Source organism: Falco biarmicus, chromosome 12 (genome assembly GCF_023638135.1).
Source record: "Falco biarmicus isolate bFalBia1 chromosome 12, bFalBia1.pri, whole genome shotgun sequence".
NCBI classification, from domain to species: domain Eukaryota; kingdom Metazoa; phylum Chordata; class Aves; order Falconiformes; family Falconidae; genus Falco; species Falco biarmicus.
In genome coordinates this window covers 19,094,885-19,121,118 of record NC_079299.1, presented here as the reverse complement: position 1 = coordinate 19,121,118, position 26,234 = coordinate 19,094,885, and the positions used below count along the sequence as shown (strand labels likewise).

The following is a 26,234-nucleotide window of genomic DNA, read 5'->3' as shown; positions in this document are numbered from 1 at the left end:
TAAAGTTTAACCTTTCTGGGGAGCTTTGCCAGTTTGTGTCATGTGAAGATTTGGTTCCCATGATGCCTGTTGATGTCGTGTCCTGCCTGTCCTTTTGCTTGAGTACCCGTGTGCTGTTGAAGAACCACACAGTGCAATAGACCTGTGATCAGACAGTCAAAACAGGCATCTCTGAACAGCAGAAGTGATGAAGCCTATTTGCCAGTGTATTTTTAGTGTTGGATTCTGTGGTGTAAATTAAGGACTGATTTCATGTCAAACCTGTTCCCTCTGGGGATGGTAAAAGGATTTCATTCCATAATAATTCCTCAATAATTGCATGAATATGTTTGTAGGCAGAAATAAACATTTAAAAAATGAGAATATGCTTTTAGATGTCATTAACTTCTCTCAGTCATAAAAAAAAAAAGCCATTAAATATGAAACACAGGCCTGTTATAGATGGTTATAGAAAAAATATGTTTTCAAGAGCATTTGTAAGTGAGAGACTGTGAACTACAGACAAAAATTAAAGCTTCAACTATCTGTAGCTGAAATTATAAGAAATTGATGAAATAAGACAGGTATCCAACTAAACATAAGAAAATAATAAAAATCTCCTCTCCCTCCTGGCAAAATATGCGTTATGCCCACATTAACCAAGTCATTGTCTGCAGTAAAATAAAACATATCATGTTCAGAATTCTATGCTTCATGCTGTAAATGTTGTGCATAATTCATTAAACATTTATGAAGACAAAACAAGACAAAGCAAAACCAGCACACACACCCCGCACACCCATCCCAAAAAACACTGCAAAGCCCCAACCCAACCAGCCTCTGAAGGCTGATTGGTTGTTTTGGGCTGGATGGTTTTTGTCTTTTACAGAGTGAAGCAGCTGTCTGACCTTAAGTCAGTAGGAAGCTGCCTGGTGACCAGGAATTCCAGCAGCCAGTGGAACTGGGACAAGTAGAATGAGAAACTGGAACTGAGGAAAGCTCCCATGAGCATGCAAATATCCCTAGAGAACCAAGATTGGGGGTTTTGGTCTCCGGCATTCTGATTTGAGACCAAGAGATGCTGGAGCCATGAAGCTCTGATACTGTGTATACTTATAGCCTTGAGGTTTCCATCCTACCCCTGTTGTGGCTTCAGCATCAATATGTTGAAAATTAGAAGCCTCATTGTGCCTTCACATACCTTTCAAACTGTTTCAATTTTTCCCTCATTTAAATTGCAAAATTCCTATGTAAGTCTTTTTGCAAGGCCAGGTGAAGTAGACTGGTGAAGGAGCAGCTGTTCTGTGACTCTGTCCCATCTTTCCACAGATGACGGTGGAGATGCAACACACATTTCAGTAGAGGTGTGGGTAGGCATTAAAGGCTCTTTTAGAGAGGCAATCATGTTGGTAGGTGTTAAAGGTTCTCCTTTGATGGTTCTCTGTCCAAGTGAACCACTCTTCTACATTCCCAAAGTATTACTTTTTCTCTATATTAATTTCATGTCACACCACTGAGAAAAGTGCTGCCCTTGGTGAGAAATGCTTCTCTGTTCAGCATTTCCGGCACTATGAGTGATACCATCATTGAGCTGATGGCTACCCAGCATCAAATCCAGCTTTGACGCTTTGATGAATGCTCCCGAAAACAAGGGACATAATGTGGTTTTAAATCCCACAAAATACTGGTTTTATGTTTCCTACCCATTCCTCCTTCTTGTTCCCTTTCTTTCTCTCTGTCTCTTATTTCCTTGGATTGTAGCCATTTTGAATGGAGGCCATTTTCCCTTTTGGCCTGAGAACTGGACTGGAAATATTTGAACCTCAAATCCAGCTCCAGTACATTTAAAATGTTTTATCATTGAAATTCAATCTCTCTAAGTAAAAAAAAAAAAGCCCACATGAAAGTGAAAATAACTGAATGTATCCCTCTCTCAGTAAATAAAATAAAATAGGAAATAGATAAAGGAGAGAAATATAAGGAATATTAACTGGAGGTACTTTACATCTCCCTCAGGTCAGCTTGGCAAATATCTTTTTAATCTATGTTTCATGAGAACACTTGCAACTTCAAGTATTTTTAAGAGCCAGGAAGCTGAGCTCCATTGTGCAGGGTCATGCTGGCATGAATTGCTGGAACTGAGCCACCCGTCCAAAGCACAGAAGAGCAGTTACTACATTTCTGTTGGGAAACTGGCACAGGTGATGGAGGAGGGCATTTTCCCTGCTTTGTTCTGGCTGAACCTTTTTTGTCGGCCCTCAGATTTGCTCCCTGGGTGTTGTCACATTGGTTTGCTCAGTCTGGCTCCAACTCTGACAGCATTCAGAGTTTGTAGTTCTTCCCCTTTCCTGCCAACCTTTGCAATTCCTTTCTCCTTCAATAGCTGCTTGCTGTCACTGAGCTAACTCTAGGGTCTGAATTTCTACATTACTGACAGATCTGCCTCTGCCATTGGGTCAGAATGACCTGTTAATGGACCAAAATACCCTTCTGAAATTTATTCTTTCTGGTTTTCCTCCTGCTTCCTTCCAAGGCAGCAAGTTCCCTTATGTGTCTTCTGTTAGAATCCTGAGTCAGAATAGGAAAATGGTCTGCCTCATCCAGGATCTTATTTCTTAGCTAGATCCAGGGGTTTCCTGTGCAGTCACAGTGGTCTTCTGATCTTCTGCTATAGAAAGGGGATGAGGATGGGAAAGGTAAGCTGATTTGGAGGGTTTCAGAAGGAGGGTTCGTGTCTCTTGTATTTTGCAGGGATTTCTTTGTGCTTTATAGAGTGGGATTCGATTAATGGTGTAGGTAGAGGGGGTCATGTAGGCTTCCTCAGTTCCTCCCACTCCTTTCTTCCTCTCAGTTAAGGAGCACACTGGCTGAAGGCTAACTTCAGGAAAGGGTGTTGAAGAGCTTGACTGCTGCTTTGCATTCTGGAGAAGTTGTCTCTTTCACTGCTTGAATATTCACGCTTGCTACCTGCCCATCTGACCTGGGGGTTAGAATGCAGCATTTTGCCTCCTAACAAAGATAAACACTAGCTGTTTCAAAAGGAAGGGTAATGCACCCTCCATGTGCTATTTTCCAGTCAGGTGTGTTTGGGTCTGCCTCTGGTGATCACGTTATGCCTGGAACCCTGAGTAGTTTCCTTGTTATGATGTTACCTGAGCTAAGGTGATGACTTCTAAAGTTCTTCTGGGTTAACTTACCCTCCCTGAGTCACAATACAGTAGGGTGTGGATGCACTTTGTTCCCACTGGATCTTACATCCTTTCAAACTACCTTTCTAGGCTTCTGTCCTGAAAAGAATGCCATGCTATCAGGATGCAAAATTACATGACTGGAAGTTGCATATTTTTATTGCCGCATTGAAGGCAGAGTGCTCTTTATGTCCCTGATACTGCCAGTGTCCAAGACAGTGTCTAGAAGCTATGAAGTGTCAGTATGCTGCCTTTTGGGGTAGTTTTAGTCAACAGGAGCATTCTTTTGATGAAATGGTTGTCTTGGACTGTATTGGTTGAGGTCATTGTATAGTTTTATGCATAGCTTATAGAAAGAACTTTTGCTGCTTGTTTGATCAGGCACCAGACTCCAGAAAGAGCAGTATGGATTAGAAAACCAAGTAGTTAGTTGCTCTTTATCTAAAAACAAACAAACAATAAACAACAACAACAACAACAACAAACCCCCCACAAAAACCCCAAACAACACCAAAACCAAAAAGGCCAAGCTCATTAAGCAGTTCAATAAAACAATAAAAAATTTTCTAAGAATTTATCTGAGCCTGGCCAGCTCATTTCAGGTGTGTATTCTGGCCTCTTTGGTGGTTCTTCTAAACCTGGCATTTCTGATTCCCTGTCTGCCCCTCCTTTCCCTGCCACATGCTTGACCTCCAACAGCATTCCTTCACTTGTCTTAAGACCTTACATGTCGTTTCACTCTCCCTCTCTCCCCAAGAATGTGATCCTGGCCTGAGCTTTCTAATTGTGTGTAGCAAGTATAAAACTCCTTGCCTTGCTTGGCTGCCCCCTTGTTTGGAAACTCACCCTAAACATTTCCACATGGTTTGCACTCTTTTTGCACAGCTACTTTTTTTTTTTTTTTTTTTTTTTTCCTTTAAGCTTTTTCTTGTTTAAAAAACCCTCCAGCTTCTTCTACCTTGGGCTGCTGGCACTGACCTTGCCTTGTTACTGTTTGCATTTCTTTTGTACCTTTTTGCAGCTGAAATCTCTATGGGCTTTTAAATCTGTCAGCAGCCGCTACCAGGCTCAGTGTGCAATTTAGCTCACTGTTTTCACAAGTTTCCCAGCCCTGAACGCTTTCCAAATGAGCCATTGTTGGGCTGAGTTAAAGAGGTATTGTCTCTGCTTGGGCTAGGTTAGTGTGGGTGCCAGAACCTGCATGTGCAGTGTTCTTAGTGCAGCAATGTCATCTTGATATTGAACCCCTGGACGCTTCCTTTTCCAAACACTTTAAAATATATAGGAAAAAGAAAAACCTGCCAAAGCTGATTCATTGAAACCTTATTGGAAGCTTGTCTTTATATTCCCAAAACTCTCATTTAGACATCTTCATCTGTCTCTACTCATGCAGGCTGCTTGCTATGAAGACGATTCTTGTTTAATTCCCATTAGCACCTGAAACTGACAGCTGTGATTGGAGCCCTGTTCTGGTCAGTGATGAATAAACACAGAGCAAGTAGCAGCCTCTGGTCTGATGAGAGACACATTCTGTAGGAAGAGAGCCTATTGTTATCCACTTGTTACAGAAGAGAAACCCAAGCTGGGGAATACAGTAGTGTATCCAGAGGGAGCTTGTTGGGAGTCAGTTCCAGATCACAACATTATCCTTCATTTTACAAATATAAGTTTGGCTAGGTTCTAAAACGGTGTGTTCTACTGAATTCACTTTTCTTAAGAGACACTGAATTTGCTGATCTGTAAGAACTGATGTGATGCTGTGTGGACATATGTTCTTTACATCTGAAATGCTGGTTGTCTTTTTGCTGGGGTGGACTGTGTGGTTCAGAGGACAAACATCTGGGCCAACCTTTCAACCTGTAGGTTGCTGTTGACAGTATGCTACTAGACAATTGTCTCATGACCTTTGTTTAAAAGACACAGTGATTTCATTGCTCTTTTACAGAAGACCAAGCTGGTACTGCAGGCCAGGAAAAAGGTGTACTGAATTTTTAGTTTCTAAGAGTTGTAAGGAGTGTCTGTGTCACATAAACCAGTCCTTTCAGTTTTTACTTCATGCCTTTCACATGATCTTTCCTGTCATTGACTAATCATTAGTAATGGAAGTTTAACATGGGAGTTCTTCATAGCTTTTCGTAGCTTCTGCTCTGACAGGGAGAACTTGCAGTAGTAAGGTAAAAATTATGAAACCAGTAATCTTTGTAGTCTTTGGGAGCCACTAAGTCCTCTGCCTTTTGATTGAAGGCTAGTCAACATACCCAGTCCAGATTCCTCTCACTGTTAGAAGTTACCAATACAGCTGTTGACTGTTGGTTTTTTTCTTTTCTTTCTGTTTTTCACAATCTGCAGGATGAATTGGATCTCACAGACAAGAACAGAGAGGCTATGTTTGCACTCCCTCCAGAGAAGAAATGGCAGATTTACTGCAGCAAAAAGAAGGTACTACTGTTGTCCTGACTGAAGTAGCTCTCCAGTAAATTCTGTGTGCATGTACATACTTAGTGATATACATCTAGATTTGAACTATGTGTTTATCTAATTTTTACTCAAGAACATGATTGAGTGGTGTAAGGATTTTTATCAGCATGAATATGGCACAATATAAGTAATGGATGCATGTGTGATTTCTGAAGAGAATTTTAACAAGTTAAAATCATGCATTGGCCTATTTTGAATATTTTACGTGTTAAGTTTTGGATGTGTTTTGGTTTTGTTTTTTCTTTGAGTTGGAAGAAAAGCTATCATGGAAATATTTTAAGGAATCTTTAAAAACTTTCATAGGTTGCTTAGAATAGAAAATGTACTGCTGAAATCTTTCAAGATGTCTTCAAATATCTGTATCTTAAAACTCGGTAGTTCAAGGCCTTCCAGAGCTTCTAATAAATGTTCTGTATTGCACGGGGAAATGAAGACCTGCTCCTATCAATTTCTATGTAACACTTCTTCATTCAGGGTCTTCAAACCTCTGATAAACCAGTGAGAGGGGCAGTTAATCAGAGGCTGATGTACCACACTGGCCAAGTGCATTGGCAAGTTGCGTCAACTGCTGAGAAACCAAAAGAAAAATTCCTGCAAATGTAGTGTGGTGGAAAGCTGTTGCTGGTCTGTGAAGGAAACAGTCAGAAACAAAGATAGCCCAAATAGCATGTGCTCATTAACAATGTATGTTAGGGAAATGAAGTGTGGTGGGTTTGCTGGTTAGCGTTCCAAAATGCAGAAGTCATGCTATGAGAGCATCAGTTTTTACATGTAAGTCCATATAACAGAAGCTGAAAGAGGAGGTTTAGATGTCAATAGTGAAGATGGCAGATTGAAACCCTGATGATGGTCATTCTGAGGTTGTGTTTGCTGCTTTCTTTGGGGGAGGGGATTAGGTTTCTTACCATGTATTTAAAGAAAACCTCAGTCAGACCAATTGGATGGGTGCTTTGCATGTGTGTTGCTTTTGGTTGAAATGTATCACACAGGGAAGTTAATAGCAACAAATTAGTTGCAGTGCCTCAGAGCTAGCAATAATTCAGGAAGTGCGTAAAAGCAGTCTAGGCTGAGTTGTCTTTGGTGTTTTCTCCATTCTTCTTCCTGCTGGTACACAGAGCTTGCAGTGGAGAGAAGGTGCAGACTGCTTTGATTAATGTCTGCTTTACATTTCTGCTGACTGGCTCAGCTGGTGATTTCAGCTCTGGTGGGAGAGGATCTATTTGTAGCCATCTTAGGGAACCACAGATTCTACCTCCTGAACCAGTCAGCCTTGGCAGGAAGGTTTAGACGTTAACATATTTAATATGTTCGTTGGGTTCACTATATTACGTTTTGTTTTGGGTTTTTTTTTTTTTTTTTTAGCAGTAGATTTCATGTAAGAATCTTGAAGACCTCCAGAGTTAAAGAAGCTGCATACTGGAAAATCTTTATAATGCATTTATAGTGCAACGTCCATTAGCTGAACTCCAGCTACCCAAAATGATGTGCTAACTGGAACAGAATACTGTTGCCAGATATCTATTCATTACATTGTAGATACTTTCAATTATTTGAAAACTTAACTGTCCCATGTTATTCATTGTTTCACTCACTAGCAGTCAGATGATTAGTGTTGACATATCTCTCTTCTCAGCCTACTACCTCATCCACCTATCATCATTGTTTTACATTGACAGAGAAGCTTGTTGCAGGCTTGCCTTCAGAGGAAAGTTAACTTTCCCTGAAGAATTTGTAACCTAATTTTAGCCACAAATGGCCCAGTTCCTCACTTGGCGGAATGCTGCCAGCCATCCAGGACAAGCCACCAGAAAGCTCTGTCTTGCTGATGTTGGGTTCTTTGAGTTTCCTGGGAAGTAAGGGCTCTATGCTTTGTAATGTGGCAAGTGAAAACACTGTGAACTAGAAGGTCAAGAAGTGCAGGCTGAGGCAACTGTTCACAATCATTAATCTCAGATACCTTTCCTAGTCTAAAAGTGATGGAAGGTCATAGCTGCCTAATTTGCTCCAAAGGTGGTGAGATTAGTGGACTGTCTTAAATAAACAAATGGCACTTGCTAAAATGAAGATCAGTCATTATTCTAGGCACACTCCATTTATCTTGGCAGACTTTGACTATGGTCTTTTGTACTTGTTCCCAATACAGTAGCAGAAAGTCACTATTGTATCAGAAAACTCATTCCACCTGTTTCTGATGCCAAGCATTTCTGAAGAAATAGGTGAAAGACATATATGTCTGTGCATTTGAAGTTATGTGCCTGTGGCACAACTTGCTAGTCAACATTCCATGGTTCTCAAAGGAGATTCAGTTCTGGATTGAAATTTCATGGTTGTGGGTGGTATCTACAGAGGAGCATTCACACAGTATTACAGCCATGATTGCTTTGGCCACTTTTTGCCATTCTAGGTTCATACCTGAAAGCATTAGTACTAAAAACAAATCACCAATGATTTGATCTAAAGGAATAGCTTCAACTAACAGCTATAGTGAATGTTTCACTCTTATTTGTGGAGTAGTTACTTGCAAGGAATAAAGGCTGTTCTGTTGGAAAGTGTTAATGTGTTTTCAGTCTCAGCTGTCTTCTACCTTGCCAGTAATCAGTACAAGGTGGACAATGAGAGATGCAGTTGTCTTAATTTGCATCAGAAGAATCATTATTCAGTCACCACCGATGGCACCCTCTACCCAAAACACATATTTTAGATTGCCTCTTTGTGGTATGAATTTCCCATGATACCATATTGAGTTCTAGGTAAAGTCTTAAGAAGACAGAATACAAATGATGACATCCTCCCCCAGTTCAGGTACTTTATTTTGGTTTTGTTTAGGATAATCTTCATGCCTCACTATCAGCTGGAATTTAGACTTGCATACAACATATAAGCCACTTCTGTAATTCCTTCCTGTAAGATTGTCTCTAGATTTCCTACTAGTTGTATGTTCTGCAGGAATTAGATCAAGCACTAGACCATGCTTTCAGATGTATTTACTTGTAAATTTCTGCTGTCAAGGTTTAGAAAACTGCTGTTAGTCAGTGCTGTTTTCCAGCAACTGATAGTAAAGTACATAATCTCATTAAATACTGATCAAATAATAATGTGAAAAGCAAAATTTGTCAGCTCAATTATTTCACCTGTAAATGAGCTCATACTGGGGATCCCCAGAAGGGTAGAAAAAGTAGATATTGTGCTACTTCAGCACACGTAGCTTTGGATGCAGTCTGCATTTTTAAGAATGAGTCCTCACTGTGCAGGCAATAGCTTACTGCCTTCTGCACAATCCTACAAGCTCTTAGACATACTACTATTAGAAAGTAATTCAAGTTGTTTTCTTTTTATAGCCTTTCCTGCCTCCAGAGACTAATTTGTAAACCTTAAGTTCAGCAGATTTTAGTAGGAAGCACACACATTGTGCAGAGTTAAACAAGTTTGGTTATTTACTTTTGTGTTTCTTTGAGGGAAAAATTGGTGGCAAATCTCTTTCCAAGGTACAGTCAAACAGGACTAGCTGTGTCCTACAGCTTCTTTACAAACAAACCCAGCAAAAATGACAATACTAATAACTATGTTGAGCTTTCCTAGATATTTGGGGTTACTCTGTACTCTTCTGATTTCTCTTGTATCCTAGAATAGCTGCATGTTGACTTGATTGTGCTTTATGTACTCAAGTGAGATTATTCAAGCTCAAGTAGTGAAGCAATAATGGGCACACTGCAGCTTTCTGGAAAGAGGCATTTAGAGCATCTGTAAAAGGAGTATGTGCTTATAATCCTTAAACTGATTATACATTTTCTGTTATGGGAAACAGACCTAGAGAAAGGCTTCTCTGCAATAGAAAAACAGGTTTTAAAAATTCTAAGGAAAATTTATCTGCACCTTGCGCTGTAACAGCCAATACGCAAAAATGAGAATTTTCTTGTGATTCCATCCTTTGCAATTACTTTTTTAGTATCTGTCAATTATATTTTTCATCTACTTGATGAATGAAAAAACTAGTAAACTGAATATGAGGATAGGAGCCAGGAAACTCCTTGGTTCTAAAATCTTTGATCTAAATTGTTTTACATTTTCAAAGAACTTGTCATTAATTATGTTTATATATAAATGCATTTCTCTCTACCTGAAAGAGTAGCAAAGTTAGGAAACTTTGTGGCAATGTACTAGCCATGCCATCCTCTCACACCTTTCCCTATACTATATACACATGCCTTGGCTGCATACAACATTCCTTTTCCACTTTCCATTTTCCTTTTCCTTTCCAAGCAATATTAAAAATCTGAATATATTTTCTGTTTAGGGACTGTTCCTTGTTTTATCTTGCTGCACCTTTCTGTCTTCTAAGGTATTCTTGTAGGAATGGATTTTGTGGTGAAGTCTCCAGACTTGGGAGAGCTTGCTGCAAGGAACAGTAGTGATGGAGTGGAAGGCACTTCTGTGCATTACACAATCATTAAGGAGTCCAGGTCCTTTGGACTGAGGTGACAGGTCAATGCTGAAACCAGTGAAGCTGTAGTCCAGGTGCAGAGGGTCCCAGATATACTTCTGGAGAAGGTTTACACCTCTCCAACAAAGAAACAACAAAGAAGCAGCAGATACTGATGCATGACCTTTTGCTCGGTTCCCTTTTCCTAACATGAGGGCAGCATCCAGCCCTACATTAGGCTTCAGAATGCCCTGGGAACCCTAGCCTTAGTCAGACTTTAACTTTCCATAGTTTTACTGCAGTCTTTATACCATTTGCAGCTCAATTTCACAAACTCCCACTTTGGTCCCGTGCTGGCTTCATCTAACATCAAAGAAGATAATGTCTACATGTGAGACCTGGGGTTTTTTTCTTTGAGAGTTTCTCTTTGAGCTTTGCCCTTGAGGTTTACATTGTCAGAAAAATGTCACCATAAAAAGTATAGCTTGATACTGTGCAGCTCGATATAAAGTAAGATACTTCTCTCCTCCACACCCATGCCCATGCTTGCCTCAGACTCTTACAGAGTTCTAAGCAAAAATTCCAATCCAAACCCAAGCTGCTATATATATATCTTACTGTTATAAACCCTGCTTGAAACTCAGCTACAGTTCCAGCTTCCAGAGAGTGCAATTCACCCTATACCTCTAATTCATCCTCCTGTTAAAATGACAAATATAAAAATTAATATGTATAATATAATTTCATATATATATGTGTGTGTATATATAAAAGATATATATGAAATCTGCTGGAAGAGTCTAAGCTGCTTTTGTAGCTTTTGATATAATTACCTTAGCCTACCAGGGACGAAGCAGAAGAGGGATGTAAATGCAAAACTTGGAGTCTTCGTTGCCTTTGGGGAAAACTTTCTGAAGTGAATGAAAGTTCCTGCACCTACTGCTTCTTCTTGGGTTGCTCTGTTCTGTGTTTTTTGCACTGTGAAGTGTAGTTTCAGCTTGGTTAAGATTGAAAGGCAGTTATTTCTCAGCTAAAGTGAACTAGCAGGGCTTTTCTTCAAAAAACCCTGACGTCTTTTCTTTGCATTTAACACTTCGTATGGAGGTTCTAATAGCAGGAGGCTGCATTACCTCTGTTCTATTTAGATAGGAATTCTGCAAGTCTTGCTGCAGGGAAGTGTTCATTTCTTCAGGCTCCTGCTTTAAAGTGAAAGATAGACATGGAGATATTCAGAGGATGGTAGATATTCCCTAAAGAAGAGGGAAAACGGATCTTCATCTGGTCTTATTTAGTGATACAATATACCAGATGAAGATCACACCATTGTGTTGTCTGAGCATGGGTTTTTGGTTTTGTATTGTCTGATCTGAGCTATGAAAGCCCTTTGGGGTTCATCCTTTCTGTATGAAGATTGCCAAGCACGTGGTTGTCTCATAATAAATGAAGTGGGTGGGTTGAAGTTGTATTGTTTTCAATTCTATCTTCATGCAATATTTTTTCCTCTTTGAAATACTTTCAGAGTCTGTTATTGATTTGTATATTAAAGTGTTTTGGTTATAGATTTATAGCTATAAGGAGGATTTAACATGTCCCTTATAAGTTCCCTTCTTTAGAGTTGTTATTCCACACGCTGTATCTGGGAGCAGCAAACATGATTTCCTGCAGTATTTGAGAAGCCATTTGTAAGGAGTCCCAGTCTGATGAGTCTTGCCTGTGACTTTAGGAGAGTTTTTCTCCCAGTTTTGCATGAAATTTTTGGAGGGAGTGTGGGTGGGTGCATGAGTGGGTGCTTCTACTCTCGTTTCTCTTGGGAAGTCTGAAAAATGCACACAGCATGTGTGATAGCCTAAAAGCAAAAGTAGACAGTAGGAGGCTGAAGAAGCTATGTGGGGCTTTGAGTGCTTAGTGCGAATGTATTGCTGGCTAAGTGATGAGGATATCTTATGGCCACAGGGCAAAGCTGGAGGACTAGACTTTATCTGAAGTCTTTGGTGTATCAGAAAATTGTTTCCCTTCCTACCAATGCTTTAGAATTTTGTGGCAGGAGCTCAGCTCTTCAGTGAACATGTTAATTTAACTTGGTATTCAAACCTTGAAAGTGACCTGAACAACCTGATCTAACTTTGAAATTAGCTCTGCTTTGAACAGGTCTCTTCTGTCTGAGGCCCTTTGCACTCTAAGTTCTTTTGTGATTCTCTGAACTCACCATAAATCAAACTAGGAAAGCAGCTGTATGGCCCCAAAAAGAAAGGGGGCAAGAATAAGGCTCTGTGAAACCTACTATCTCCTGTATTATTGCTATGAGACCAACTCCTTGAAATAGGCTGTGGCAGAAGATGCAATTTGGTTCACTCCCAGTGCCTGCAATCCATGGTTGCTTTTGGTCTAAGTGACTGCATGACTTCCTTAGTTCAGGAGCATCCTGGTGTAGTCTGACGTGGAATTTCTCAAATGAATTCTCTGAAAATAGACTTGCTTTCAGCTAGGCTATGGCTCAGTGGAAGTCTTGTAACACTGGTAAGTCACAGTGGGAGGATGTTGCCCTTTGCAAACCGCAGGACTCCTTCAGCTGGATGTTTGGAAACTGCCAGCAACTGGGGAGTTAACTTGCTTTTTTCCCACCAGCATCTGTTCCTTTTTCTGTTAACAGAATGACTTCATGCTCATATGTTTGGGATGATTTGTTAGCTTGATGCTAACATTGGGTCATTCCAATATCTTTAGTCTAGGTATGTAAGACAGGCATATGGCTTCAAAAATTACTCTGTTATTAATGCAAGTAGGTTTTAGAGCAGTAAATTCGGAAACTGTCCTATGAAAAGCACAGGACATAATGGGAAACAACAAAGTGCAGCAAGAGTGTCACTTATGCAGCAAATGCACACATTTCCTGATTAGCAGTATGCTTGGGTCTTTTCAATGTGAAAGAGCTGTTTAATTAATGGCACCTGTTAATGTGTGTTGTAGGCTGAAGAAGTAGCTCCCAAATTTGGGCAACATGGTTAATACTGTGTAAAATAAAGCCTAAGATGATATATATTTCCTTCTACATAATTTAACACAGAGAATGTGTTCTTACTGGAAGAATAAAAGTTGAGATTCATATAAGACACCATCTTATTTTTTTATAGTTCCATATAATGAATTTAGGCTTTTTTTCTCATCTCACATAAGTATAAATTTGTTGATGTTGACCCCGTTATTCTTTGTAAGTCAGCAAACCTGAGAAGAAATATTGGGCATTTTGTATGGTTTATCATTAAGTTCCTGTAATCTTGTAATCTTTTTTTTCTTCCTTGATATTTTCCCTTCTATAGCAAATATTCTGAAGTGGTTACTTTGAGAAAAAATATAGTAGCCTTAATGATGTGAGGGATTCCTCTTAAAATTTCTTTTTTCTTATAGTCACTCTTGTGGTGGTTTAAAGGATAAATCTGTTGTCAAGGAAGGAAAAATGTTTGCACAATTCTGCTGGTATACCTTTATCATAGCTTGAAATCACGATACCTAAAAGACCACATTGTAGCAGACATAAGAGGAGATAAGGAGTTTTTCCAAATCATTCATTTTACTTGGTTTATGTTTTCCATGCTGCAATGCTAACAGTTACAGACACATTTATTTATCCTGGTATAAGAGGTTATTTTAGGTCAGGGCCTTGAAATTATGTATTTATTTATGTATAATTGAAAAAGTCTTCTCTTCCCTGCCCCCCCATGGGAACAGCATGGAATATTTTTAGTTTCTTCCTTCCTCTCCCTCTCTCTCTCCAACAAGAAAGGTTAGCTGTTGCTCAGAAAATGCCTTCCTGGCTTGTTTGTTCAAACTGCTGAAGACATAAATGCCATAAACTTGCCATGGTATTTGCTATAGATATTCTGTGTATGTAGAATTTGAGTTGTAGAATTTGAAGTTCCAACTTTTTCAGGTGTGCTACTAGTGCTCTGGTTGAAGTTAGCATTCAACACTTCTCAAAAATCAGACCCAAAATAGACCTGAGTTTATACAGTGATAGTTGGAAAATTGTCATCATCATGCCTAATGCTGTGTTTCACATTTGGCTTGCATTCTGTGGGAGTATGGGAGAGCTCAGTGGAAGCAGATTTGACCCTACCATGGAAAAAAAGAGAAAAAGAAGAAGAAAAAACAAAAAAAAAGAAAACATTTATCCAGCTGTCATCCTACTAAAATGGTGTAATTTGCTGTACTTAAGAAAAAAAAAATGGTAAGCAATCTAATTTCACTGTATGGGAAGTACGTGTAAATGCTGACTGTATGATTTAGTTGCTGCCACTAGATTATATTCTGTCCTTGTCTGTCCTTTTGCAAAAGTTCTGGGTCTCCACAATCCAAATATGATTCAGTCCTGCTGATGGCATGTAATAATAATAATAAAAAACTGTGTACAATGCAGTTCTCACTGTTCAGATTTGTCTTAGGTGGATAAGCAAGAGCAAAGAATATGTAAATAACTAGCATATTTCCCTGGTATGTGAGAAGCAGATCTGGCAGAAACGCAGGGCTTACCACTCTCCTCTGTATTCTGAATTTCACTGAATGGCCTTTCAAAAGCCAGTGAATACTGATCCAGAAAAGTTGCTGAATTGCCTGTCTTTTCAGTGAAAAGTTTAGAAACGGGCACAGTAAATAATTGTTACCAGGATCTAGTGACAGCCGTGAAAAGGAAGAGATTTCCTTCTACTGTTCTGGAGAATTGTTTAATTTTCATTACAGTCAGATGTGACAGTTTCAGCTACACACCTGAACTGAGGTGAAAGTCACATTGTCTTCCATGATATTCAGTCATCTGTGGAAAAGTACCTGGCATCCCAAACATTTTGCAGATGTAACAGGTGAGAGAAATGGAAGCTGGGAGAAAGAAAAGTTTACTTGAGTTTATGGAAAGGGGAGAAATAGACAAAGCAACTGAAGGATACACTCAAAATATTGGGTTAACTACTTAAAAGCCATGAGTCTCTCAGTCTCTGTTTATTCCCTTTATTTACCTATCCAACAGCTCCTAGCTTTACTGTTCTTTCAGTAGTGACTGGGGTTAAATAAGTGAGACAAAAAATACGTGGCTGTTCTGACCATCCAACTGTCATTACTCTTAACAAAGGGCCCAGAGCAGAAATGAACTGGACCAAGCAGCAGTGTTACTGGAAAAACAGTTAGTGGACATGTTGTGGACAGTGAAGAAAAACATTTCAGAGTTTGCCATTTACAAATCCTATGTGTGCTCCCGGAAGGACATGCCCTAGTTATCTGTGCTGGCTCTAGGTAGGTAGTTCCATGTGTCTTTGAGCATAGTTAGTGACATTTCATTGCCATCATCAAGCAACATGCAGGGTGACTGCCATGAATGGTAGGTGACTTCAATTTATTTAGAAAAGATTGTAAGTGGTTGCTTGCTGGAGATAGAGCAGGACAAAAAAGTGCAGGCATGTGACAGACAGGAGGCTCGGTTACACAGGCTGGGCTCCTGTGGCTTTTCACATTGCCTAAAGAATGAGACAGTCCAAGCGACATAAATACTGGTGGGGTAAGGCTACAGCTGAAAACAATGTTATTGGAATGGGAACAAGGTAAGCTGGACATGTGAGGAAAGAGTCCCTTTCTGTATTGCCACCATATTGACTATAAGCTGAACAGGGTTAATGCTAGAATGGAAAGGTACACACAGTACTTTCACATAACACAACACAGAGTAAAAAGCAGTAGGGACAATGCAGAGCTTGGATATTAATAAAGCAGTAGAGTATGTCCCACTGCTGCTGCTTAGGATTTTTGGGGATAGCGACAGATTATTGGCTTCACCTGCGACAGGAACTACTGCAGAACCTTGACCCTGACCTCAAGCTTGCTGCAGGTTTGTAGGGACAGAGCTGTGGTTCAGGAATACAATTTGAGTCCACAGCCACACACTTGTAGAGCAGGCTGTGTCCATAAGAAATGTTTTGTCTTCTCCTGAAGACCCCCAGAATAGAATGATCATGAACTGACCTGCTGGTGGGATCTTCCATAGTGAACATGTCCCTTCACCTCCAAAAGAAGTATACAGAATAGGCTGAGGGAAGGTAGGCTCCTGAGAACTTCTTCACTGGATGTGCAGGGAATTCATGAATTGCCTTATTTGGCAGCTCATTAATTAGATTACACTTATCAAATGCAAAATATCAGTTGATTTATTTGGGGCTTGTGAAAAGTAGAGCATATAAGAGGTTTTAAACATAAGTATGGACTTCAACTAGTAGGACAGAATGATCTTTAGGCAGAAAGAGGTCAGGAGAAGATACCCAACAAGAGGCCAAGTTCCATGGCAAAGGTAAAATGTTCCATGGAGGAGCAATGCATAATACTGGTAGACTTCCATTTGGCAACTAAGCTTTGTCCTGAGGGCTCAAGATGCTGGGTAATTCAGTGGGGCCGCAGCTGTACATTTAAGTAGTTCTGTACATATAAGGACAAGTTGTCCTCTTGGTCACTTTACCCATAACTTATTGTCTGGTGATGGTGGGATCCCCATCCTACAGCAGGGCTAAATATGTTTGAAGAGGGACAAGCATGCTTGTATGATCTGTAAATAAGAGGAGGATGATGCAGTCATTGCTGGCAGCAAGTTTAAATCTGTCTTGAAATGAGATCCTCTTCATCAGTAATCGGTAGTAAGTTTTCTGCTAGACATGTTTATTATACGTATAACTTAATCTTGGTTTAAACACTACAACTATACAGTTCGTGAAAATCTGTGGTGAAGACTTCTGAGGTTTCAGAAAGATTAATTCTTATATTAAACCCAGAACGTTGCACCAACAACCTTTCTGCCTGCCAGGTATGACATTAGAGTCTATTTTCAGTGAGAAACTATCGCTGTGCATGCATGCAACAGATCTGGCTTGTTTTCTGGAAGATAAGAAACAAAAGCATGGCCTACATCTCCATTAGAGTAATGCTAATTAGAAGTAATTAATTTTAAGTGGTTTTGAGTACTAGATGAGGTTGAAAAGGACACATCACGTACATACAATGTACAGCTTCTAGAGTTGCTATATCTATGAGCTCTTGGGAAGCAAAAAAAAAAGTGACGGATGGAATAAGCAGTTCAAAACAAATCATATATTTAACTTGATGGAAAGATTTTTAGCTTGTGGTAGGGCAAACAATCTTTCAAGAATGACTGATGGTCTATTTTAATGTCTAAAGGCTGGTGATTTTCAGCAGCATTGTAGCTTCTCTCAGTATTATAAAAAAAAAAAATCTAAGAAGAAACCCTCATCCTTCATAAATGTATCCCTTTTTCACTTTTATGCTTTTAGTCTTTGCTGCATTTGGTGGCAGTGAGTTCCACAGTTTGGCAGTATAAGGTATTTTGTGATATAAATAACAACAGAAATATTTGATTTCTTCTTTGAAAGTCTGGTTAGTAACCAGCATCAGAGGTCATTATTAGGTCCATCAAATCACCGACAGCAGGACAGAGATCAGGCTAAATGAAGCAAAGAAATAAAACAAAAGAACACCACCACTGGTGGTTTGTTAGGTAAAATATTCCTGTGTCATAATCCAGTGAACTGGAAGCATGTATGGCTATATCTGACCTTTATGAGAGGCAATTAGAACTCTTCAGTTGCATGCTCCAGCTGGTAATTAATTAATATTCCCTTTCAGTAAGTTATATAGTAGACTACTTTTACAGCAGGGGGGTTGTTATCTGCACATCAATAGCTTAATTCCAGGGAGAGAAGTAATGTTTGTATTTCTCACTCCGGGTAAATTGTGTTTAAAATGCTTGGATATAGCTCCCTCCCCCAAACCCTGAGAATATTTGTGTAAATGCTAGTCATGGAGTCTGAGAAATGGAGCAGTGACCACATCTGTCTAGTGAATGGCTCAGTCCTATGGTCTGTCCTGTTTCAAAATTAGCATCTCTTGGGACCTGGTTGGCTTTTTGGAGGCGTAAACTGTCTGAAAAGCTTAGAAGTATTTTAGTTCCACTTCTGAATTAGTATTTCATCCCACAGCAGATCAAAGACATTTTGTGTCTTTTAATGAAAGTGCTTTTTATTGCAACTTTGGCTGCTCTGAACTGAGACACAACCAATAGGATGGACAGGGTGTTAATGAACAGGTAAACATTTCTTTGAAAGCTGAAATTTTTAAAATGAAGAAAAGTCAGTAAGTCTGTTGTGGAAAAAGGGAGAACTGTGATTTGAATGAGAGTGCAGTACAACTTCAATGTGGATTGATTCTTGGCTGTGCTACAGATTTCCTGTGTAACTGTGAACTAATTGCCTGCATCCCATTTTCCCTGTTTCTGCTGATCTCATGGAAAAAAGACTAAAAAAGTCTAATATGTTAATTTCTTTCAGGACCTTTGACAGAGTGCAAGGTGTTACAAGATTGTACTGTATTTAACATTAATAGCAGATGTTGTGATAAGTTGAGTCTTTTTTAAAATTATCTGGAGGAGGGTGGCACTTGCGGGAAATGAAGCACAAGTGATAACCATCTTCCACTCTCCAAGCAACCAAAAACCCCATCTTGTTTATAGTGGCCAGAATATTCATGTGGAGAGCAAGGCTCATGCACCTTTAAAACAGAACGTGGACATGAGTCTGAATGCTACACAGCTCAGATGAACATTTTAGCAGCTAAGCCGTTGTTCTGAAGAGTGTGGGAGGGCTTCATCCAGAAGCAGAGAATCTTTATCCAGCAAAGTTTTCATCTCAATTAATGTAAGTCATGTTAAAAGTTTAAGTTTCAGTGAACTGGCATTACCAAAAAAAAAATTAAAAAAAATCACAGATTCCCCAGTTATTTGTAATCAGGATCCCAATTCCCATTGCCTTTTAGCTGGAAATATGAAAAAAATAGCTGTAGGGACTTACTCAGTATGGCAAATAACATATTTAACTTTTTCTCAAAAGGTGGTAATACTTTCTTTAATGACTTGAAATCCATGATTTATTTTCTGAACTGTATGTGATGATGCTGACCCTTCACACCAGGTAAAATAACCTGTCTTTCAGCTCTGTGAGGTGCTAGAACAATGTGTTCAGGCTGTTGAGAGGAGGAACCATGCTAACCATAATGTGGCTTTTGCAAGAAAATACGATTCTTTGTGACCCAAGTATAAACTTGAGCATATATTGTCTGGACATGATACAGCGAACAAGCTGGAACAGGAATTTATATTACAGTAGCCTCATTTCATGGTCTTCATCTGTGTTTGCATGCTGTTTTTATTGATATAGAGAGAAACTCAGTGAAACTCAGTCATGGTTCCTTGCCCAAGAAAAATTTTAAGGTTTTAATGAAGTGTTATTTTAATTTCCACGTTAGAAGGCTTCATGAGTCATCAGCCCTGGCAATTTATCACAGGGGCATGTGTGCAGGTGCAGGCAATGTCTGTAATATTTGGACATCCAGGGATGCCAAGGACCTTTCGGACCTAGGGAGTTCGGATTTGTCTACATTGCATAAAACCAACCTGATATAAATGATAGTGGAAATAAGAGAGTGTTGGATTCAGTGTCAGATCAGTGTCTGTCCTAATTCTGCTAGTGGTTTCCTGGTTGAGTTTTAGTTGTCATATCACCATTTGTGTCTCCCTATCTCCATCTGCAGGAAAGAAGCTTTGTAAAGTTGCTAATTTTGTGGATGTATTTCTGACTGCTTCGACATGCTCAGATTTTCAGGACAAGCTCTAGAGAACTGCTCAACATTGTTTGGGGTCCGTTTGGTGCAGAGTAAAATACCAATGTGTCATCACTGGAAACTGAAACCCAACGCTCACCACAAAAGAGCTTCAGTGTCGGCAGTTACTGTTCAGCCTTTCCCTGTGCTGTTTCTTTCAAGACTAAAATCATCTTGAAAGAAGCAGCCACCTCAGAAACCACGTCCTTCATTTTCATGATCCACTCAGCCATGAATATTTGGCATTCCCACATGATTTCTGTAACACTAGTGTTTGGCACTTCTTTGTAGAAAGTTTTGTAAGAAAGACAGTGGTTTATAATTCTTGATTATGCCTCTTATGGCAGTCTTTGTATTGCAAATGCGTGTCCCACTGACATGGCATCCACTAAAGGTCTCTGCTCTCTAGAGAACAGCTTACCCAATGGATCAGGTCTCTGAGGATTTACGAAAAGGCTTTCAGGATCAGCTGAGCTGTGCACACAATACTTTTTTTTTAATTTTGTTTCATTCTGATTGGTTCAGATGGTCCAAATATTTGCAGAACTCCATTAAGTCCTATTTGGAATGAAGTCATAAGTTCCACTTTCCACCAAGGCATGGAGCCTGTCCAAGTTAGTGTCAAAGCCTATATAATACCTTGGCTATACTGCAGGCTTGTATAGTATCAAGATCCTGTTTTCACAGCAGTTACATACTTATTACTGCAGTGAAGAATGATATGGCCCCTTATAAAGTCCACAAGCTGACGTCTGTTTTTTAGTATAGTATTTACAGTATTCAAGGAGCTAAAAGACGGCTTTGCTTTAATAGATTCCTTCAGTTAATGTTTTCCCTTATACAGATGGGTTATTGTTTCCAGCTTTTGATACCTATGTGGCATTGTATATTAGGGCCTCTTATTTTGATTTAGCTTTTTTTTTTTTTTTTTTTTCTTCTTTCCCCCACTTCTCTGTGTCTCCTGGAGCAAGGGAAGGGTTTTGCCATTATCGTCAAGTTGCCTTGGAGTTTTGTCTGAGGTTTTTTTTTAGGGTCAAAACCCTGAAGACATTCAAAACAAAACACACAACCCCCCCAACACCCTGTTGTTGCTCCCTCCACTCCCCCCCAACACACACCCACACATGCCCTGAATAAATTGCTTTCCATTTTCAGCTTATCTTCCCCTCTCTGAAAGGAAACATAGTACAGCAATTTCTTTCCATAGGCAGAACTCACATAATTTAGGCAACAACATATTTTTTTTCTGGTGGCTCTAATGCTACAGATGTGAACTTGTCCCTCTTTTGAAAATGTTGCCCAGGTGATCGCTATAAATAGCAGTGTGCCACCTAATGATTTCATGGGGCTGAATAAAAATCTACATGTTCATCCCAAGTATAAGTAGCTTTCTGGGGCTTCATAAAAGAAATAGTGTGCCAGGTTTTAAGTACATAATCACATTTATTCCAGTGAAGTAAAGCATACGTGGACAGCCATGAAATTCTGGTCTGAGCAAGGAATGTGGAGGACCACTGAAATTAGGTGGACTTTTCTGCTTAATATGCTTCTGGGCTGAAATAATTTCAGAAAGTGGGGAATGCTTAGTGGAGTATCCGCTAAAACTTTTTTAACCTCAGCAATGTACAGCTTCAGTCTGGGCTTTAGCTCAGGAAAAAAAGCTTACACTTGTTGTGTTCCACTGAAACCAATTTTCTCCCAATTCTAATTAAAAACAAAACCAAAGCATAAGACACACAGACTCAGAGTTCAGACCAATTTGTAGTGGATGGAGAATGGTCAAATGCAGGGTATACCAAGGACCTTATCTTATTTGCCAAGCTAAAGACGTATGTTAGGGGATCAGAGTCATCTTATGCTTCGTTCTGATTGTGAAATGTCTAATGGTTTGGGTTCAGGTAGGAAATTATTCACAATGCTGATTTTTTTAGTGTATCTATCCTGATGCTTTTCAGCCTGAATGTCTAAACTAGATATCTAGAAAGGTTAGTTGCAGCATTCCAGCATCTGTACCTTTTTCTTTTCTCTAAATAATTTTCAGGAGAAAAAGTATTGTAGCTTAATTTGGGATGTAAAGGATGGATCTACAGGGAACAGACATATTCCTTGTTCTGATAATGTTCTTGTCGCCTGTACTCTGAAACAATTATAGCTGTCACTTGGACTTTTATAATTCTGTGCAGAGAAAAAAATCAGAAGGGCATATAAGCATACTTTGTATTTCATATTGGTGGTTCACCTTGGTTCCTTGCAAATTGACCTTACTTCACTACCTCTGGATTAGCTTCCCATCTATATTGTTTTCTTTGGGGATGATAAGATTATCTTATAAAAGCAATGCTGTATTTATGTATTGTATTCTTTATTTTTCCATCAACAAGGTCATATATTGACATTTGCACAGGAGGTTAAGGTCTGCCAAGTGAGAAACCATTGTCAAGGTTATCATTGCCACTAGATATTCTACATAGAAAAGGGGCAGCAGAAGACAGTTTGCCAATAACATGGTGTGGCAATTCTAACTGACTATTTGTAGGGAGTTGCATATTTCTGTAATGTGCCATTTGACATAGATTTGGGTCCATCAGATTCCTGCTGACTCTGGCCGGGAAAGGGAAGAAAGGAAAAGCAGTAGAACTTCTCACTCAATTTGAGAAAGTCACCTTGTTCTTAATTCACCATTTATTATCATGAGGTGGTGAGTGCATGGCAGCTGTGGATGTAATTGCTATCTCCTGCCACTTTGTCAGCCTCTCATATATTTCATATAGAGGTAGTTACTATGTGATGGTTTGTTTAAGTCTTCTGCTCTTTTTAATAGTTCAGCTGGATGCAAGAGCTGAATAAAGAGTTGTGATCTGTCTAGGATGTGCCTGTACTGCAGTCCTTTGCTAGATGGGGACAAATCTGTTTTGTCAGTATCGTGAATGGAGATACTCATTTAGTAATTCTGATTTGTGCAGAATTGTTGCAATGTGTTGGTATGTGGCCTGGCAGGAACCTGTCAGCTAACAAGGTGTTTTCTGAATGTGGCTCAGCAGGGGGCATGTAGAGCTATTTCTCATCTTTAAATCAAACAGTTCTGGAATAGCTAAGGTTCTATGATAGACCTAAACATTTAATATTGTTCTGTATATCTTCCAGAGTAACTTTTCTAGTATAAGTAAGCATTCATATGTAGAAAACATTGGTGAGATCCACAGAGTGTTCATACATCACTGGACATCCTTAGATGTCCTTAGTCAAGTGGTAATCTCTTACCATCTGCTAGGAGTCTTAATATGAGTTATTCGTAGTTTATAATGGGAAATTAGAATCCTAGAAACCAATCCTTATTTTGCCAGTGACTGTTACACTTACCTAGAAATGAATAGACCCATTAGAATAAAATCTCATTTTCATTGAGCAGCCCAGGAACAAGAAAGAATTGGTTCCTAAGTAGGGGTAGGTCTTCTTTTAGAAGTTGAGGTTGATTGAGCTTAGTCTAGCGAAGATGATTTCAGGTGGATTATTTGGGAAGTAGGAATAGAAGGATTAATACTGCTCCTACTGTAATTGAGGGGGTGCTGTTCTGTTTCCTTGGGTGTTCTGAGGTTGTGCTTAACTTTTTAGAATAGAATATTTCAGTTGGAAGGGACCTATACTGATCATCTAGTCCAACTGCCTGACCACTTCAGGGCTGACCAAAAGCTAAAACTTGTTATTAAGGGCATTGTCCAAATGCCTCTTAAATGCTGACAGGCTTGGGGCATTGACCACCTCTCCAGGAAGCCTGTTGTAGTCTTTGACCATCCTCTCAGTAAAGAAATACTTCCTAATGTCCAATCTAACCTTCTTTTTGGTTTACCACATTGAAATGAGGCAGTCTTTTGGCTTCTTTTCAGGTTCCTTGACTTGATTTTAGTGGTGGTTTTTTTCTCCATAGCAGATGTTAAACCCCTTCAGTGAATCCCACCATTGGTCTAGCAGTAGAGAGGCAAAATAATTTGTAAGGTTGTCAATATAAAGCTACAAAATATAAACCCATTATCTGTAAAGGAGCTATCCTTCTACTTGGAAACACAGTATTTTTTAAGGGAATGAGGGTTGCTGCTTAGATGCCTAGGATAACTGTGTCTCCATCAAACGTTATTATTCTGTGTTTAATAACCTTAGCTGAAGGGGATTCTTTTTAATCTTACACACCATGGTGATAGTGCTAACATTACACTTTCAGAAATGTTTGTAATAAGTGCCACACATTTATGTGCATGTGGGGGGAGATACCACCGTAAAAAGCAGTGCAGTGAAGAATCCCAGGTGGTTCTACAGTGGCATTTCATCCTGTAAAGGCTCCTTGTGTAACCTTGTTTAACTTTCTGTTCCAGGAACAAGAAGATCCTAATAAACTTGCTACCAGCTGGCCAGATTACTACATTGACCGCATCAATTCAATGGCAGCAGTAAGTTACCTTTCCTGCAAAGCAGGGAAGACTTCCTACCATAAAGATGTGTTTCTTTAGGTGGAAGTTCCCAAAGGAGAAGAATGTTAGCCCAAATGCATGACTGATTTAAAATAGAACTTCTGAAAGAAGATGAGTATCTGTATTAAGAAAGAGCCCTGCTCTAGCAGAAGAATAGATTAGAAAACACCATAAACATTTTCAGGTTTTATTTCTGCAATACTGAGCACTGAAGGCAATCAAATTAGATACTGGAGTGAAAATCCAAAATAATATTTGATGAATCAGAAAAGCAACTATTTGAAAAACACGTAAAGTTTTGCTTTGTTGTATGGTTTCAAATTGATTTCTAATTAACCTACAAAATAACACTGAGGTTATTAGTTTAGCAGAAGAATTAAAGGAAAGGTAGTTGTTTGTGTAAAATAATATCCAATTATATAAGAGCAGATAAATAGAGAAACATAAGGCTGTAACACCTTAGACATCAGTACAGGTCAACAAGATATTTGAGGAAAACTTTTTAATTACCTTTGTTCAATAACTGTGTAATATGTCTCTTCATCTGAAGCATCCAGTAGAGCTGGTCACCAGCAGAAGCAGAACACCTGCATGTAGTGTCTACTGATCTCCTTTGATATGGCAGATCTTTTATTTTGAAATTTGATCCTTTTACTGTTTTTATAGTAAAATTTTGCCTGCAATTATTCATATGCAATGTATACTCAGCTTTTTTTGGCAGTTGTGCAGAAGTGATGGTAGAATTCTTTTCCTGCATCATAAGTTTGTTTATTTACTTACATTTTATGTTTGATTTCTAAAGGCTTCTCTGCACCTTTTGTATCATGGTTATGAGCTATAAAATAATTTCATCTAAATAATGCCTTAATGAATGCTATATGTGTCAGTACTTACTAATGCATTCTTCACGGTGAAATATGTCTTGCTCAGTAAAAAAAAAAAATCAAGGTTTACAAGTTATTATAACTCACTGTAAGAGGATAAAAGACAAGCTGCTTTCTACTGTGAGTCATGAACTAACAACATGATCACCTTTTTTCATGCCAATTTTCTTAGGGCAGAGTAATGGAGTAGAAAGAATATGGACTTGTTTTGAGAAAAAAGGTTGAGCTTTTGTGACTGGCATGGCACTGTGCTTTGATTTCCTGACTAAACAAATTTGCTCTATGAGGGCCATTAAGGAAAAAAATAAGTATAAAACCTTGCAATGTCACTGAGCCAAATACTTCTGGTAGGATTTGATCCAAGGCCTCTTGAATCTGGAGAAAGTTTTTCCATTGATTTCAGTGACTTTTGGATTAGTTTTTAAATGATTTTGATGTAAACCTGGAGTGAATATGTACACACCACTATTGCAAATCTGGAGCAGTTCCATGGAATGAGACTATATTTTGGCCTATGCTTCTAATTTTAAACATGTTTTAAGAGCACCAATAAACACCAGCCCTGGTAATGTTGTTTGCCTCAGCACTGAATGATTGATAACTTTTTTTTGGCTTCAAGCCTTATGATTTACTCCGATGTTTTAAGTGTTGAGAAGACGCACTGGGGTTAAAACCCTTGCTTCTGATTTACCACTTTGTTGCTTTGTTTTTAGGCAGGTGAAACTTAGTTGACTTGATTTCACAGTGGAAAACTGGAGTAATACAGCTGAGAACCAGTTCCAACATACTTTAAAATACATGTTCTATTCATTATTATTTAGACCTCTGAGATTCTTAACTTTCAAATGGTTATTTTGGGTCCCTTATATTTTCAGTCCTAAATTTAGTGGTGGGGTTTTTGTTTTTGTGTTGTTGTTTTTTTAAAAATGCATCCAAGTGTAGTTGGCTCAGAACTAGTGAAAGAAAAACATGTTTTATGTTGCTTCCTGACACTGTCCAGTCTATTTCAGCTTGTGTCTCTAGGGCACTATCAGGTATTATAATATTTTAATTAGAAATACTACAAGAAGTATTAGAGTTGAAATGGTAGCAATAATCACAGAAGCGTTAGTTTAACATGCCTTAA

At 39.0% G+C, this 26,234-nt stretch overlaps 1 protein-coding gene across 4 annotated transcripts in view; it reads left to right on the top strand.

Moving 5' to 3' along the window:
* The window catches only part of DAAM2 (dishevelled associated activator of morphogenesis 2), a 206,381-nt gene that overhangs the window by 100,639 nt on the left and 79,508 nt on the right, over positions 1–26,234 (top strand). For all 4 annotated transcript variants that reach the window (XM_056357500.1, XM_056357499.1, XM_056357498.1 and 1 more), the window contains 2 exons: positions 5,517–5,606; positions 24,129–24,203. In XM_056357500.1, the coding sequence (XP_056213475.1) occupies positions 5,517–5,606; positions 24,129–24,203 (165 nt within the window). The remainder of the gene's footprint in view (positions 1–5,516; positions 5,607–24,128; positions 24,204–26,234) is intronic.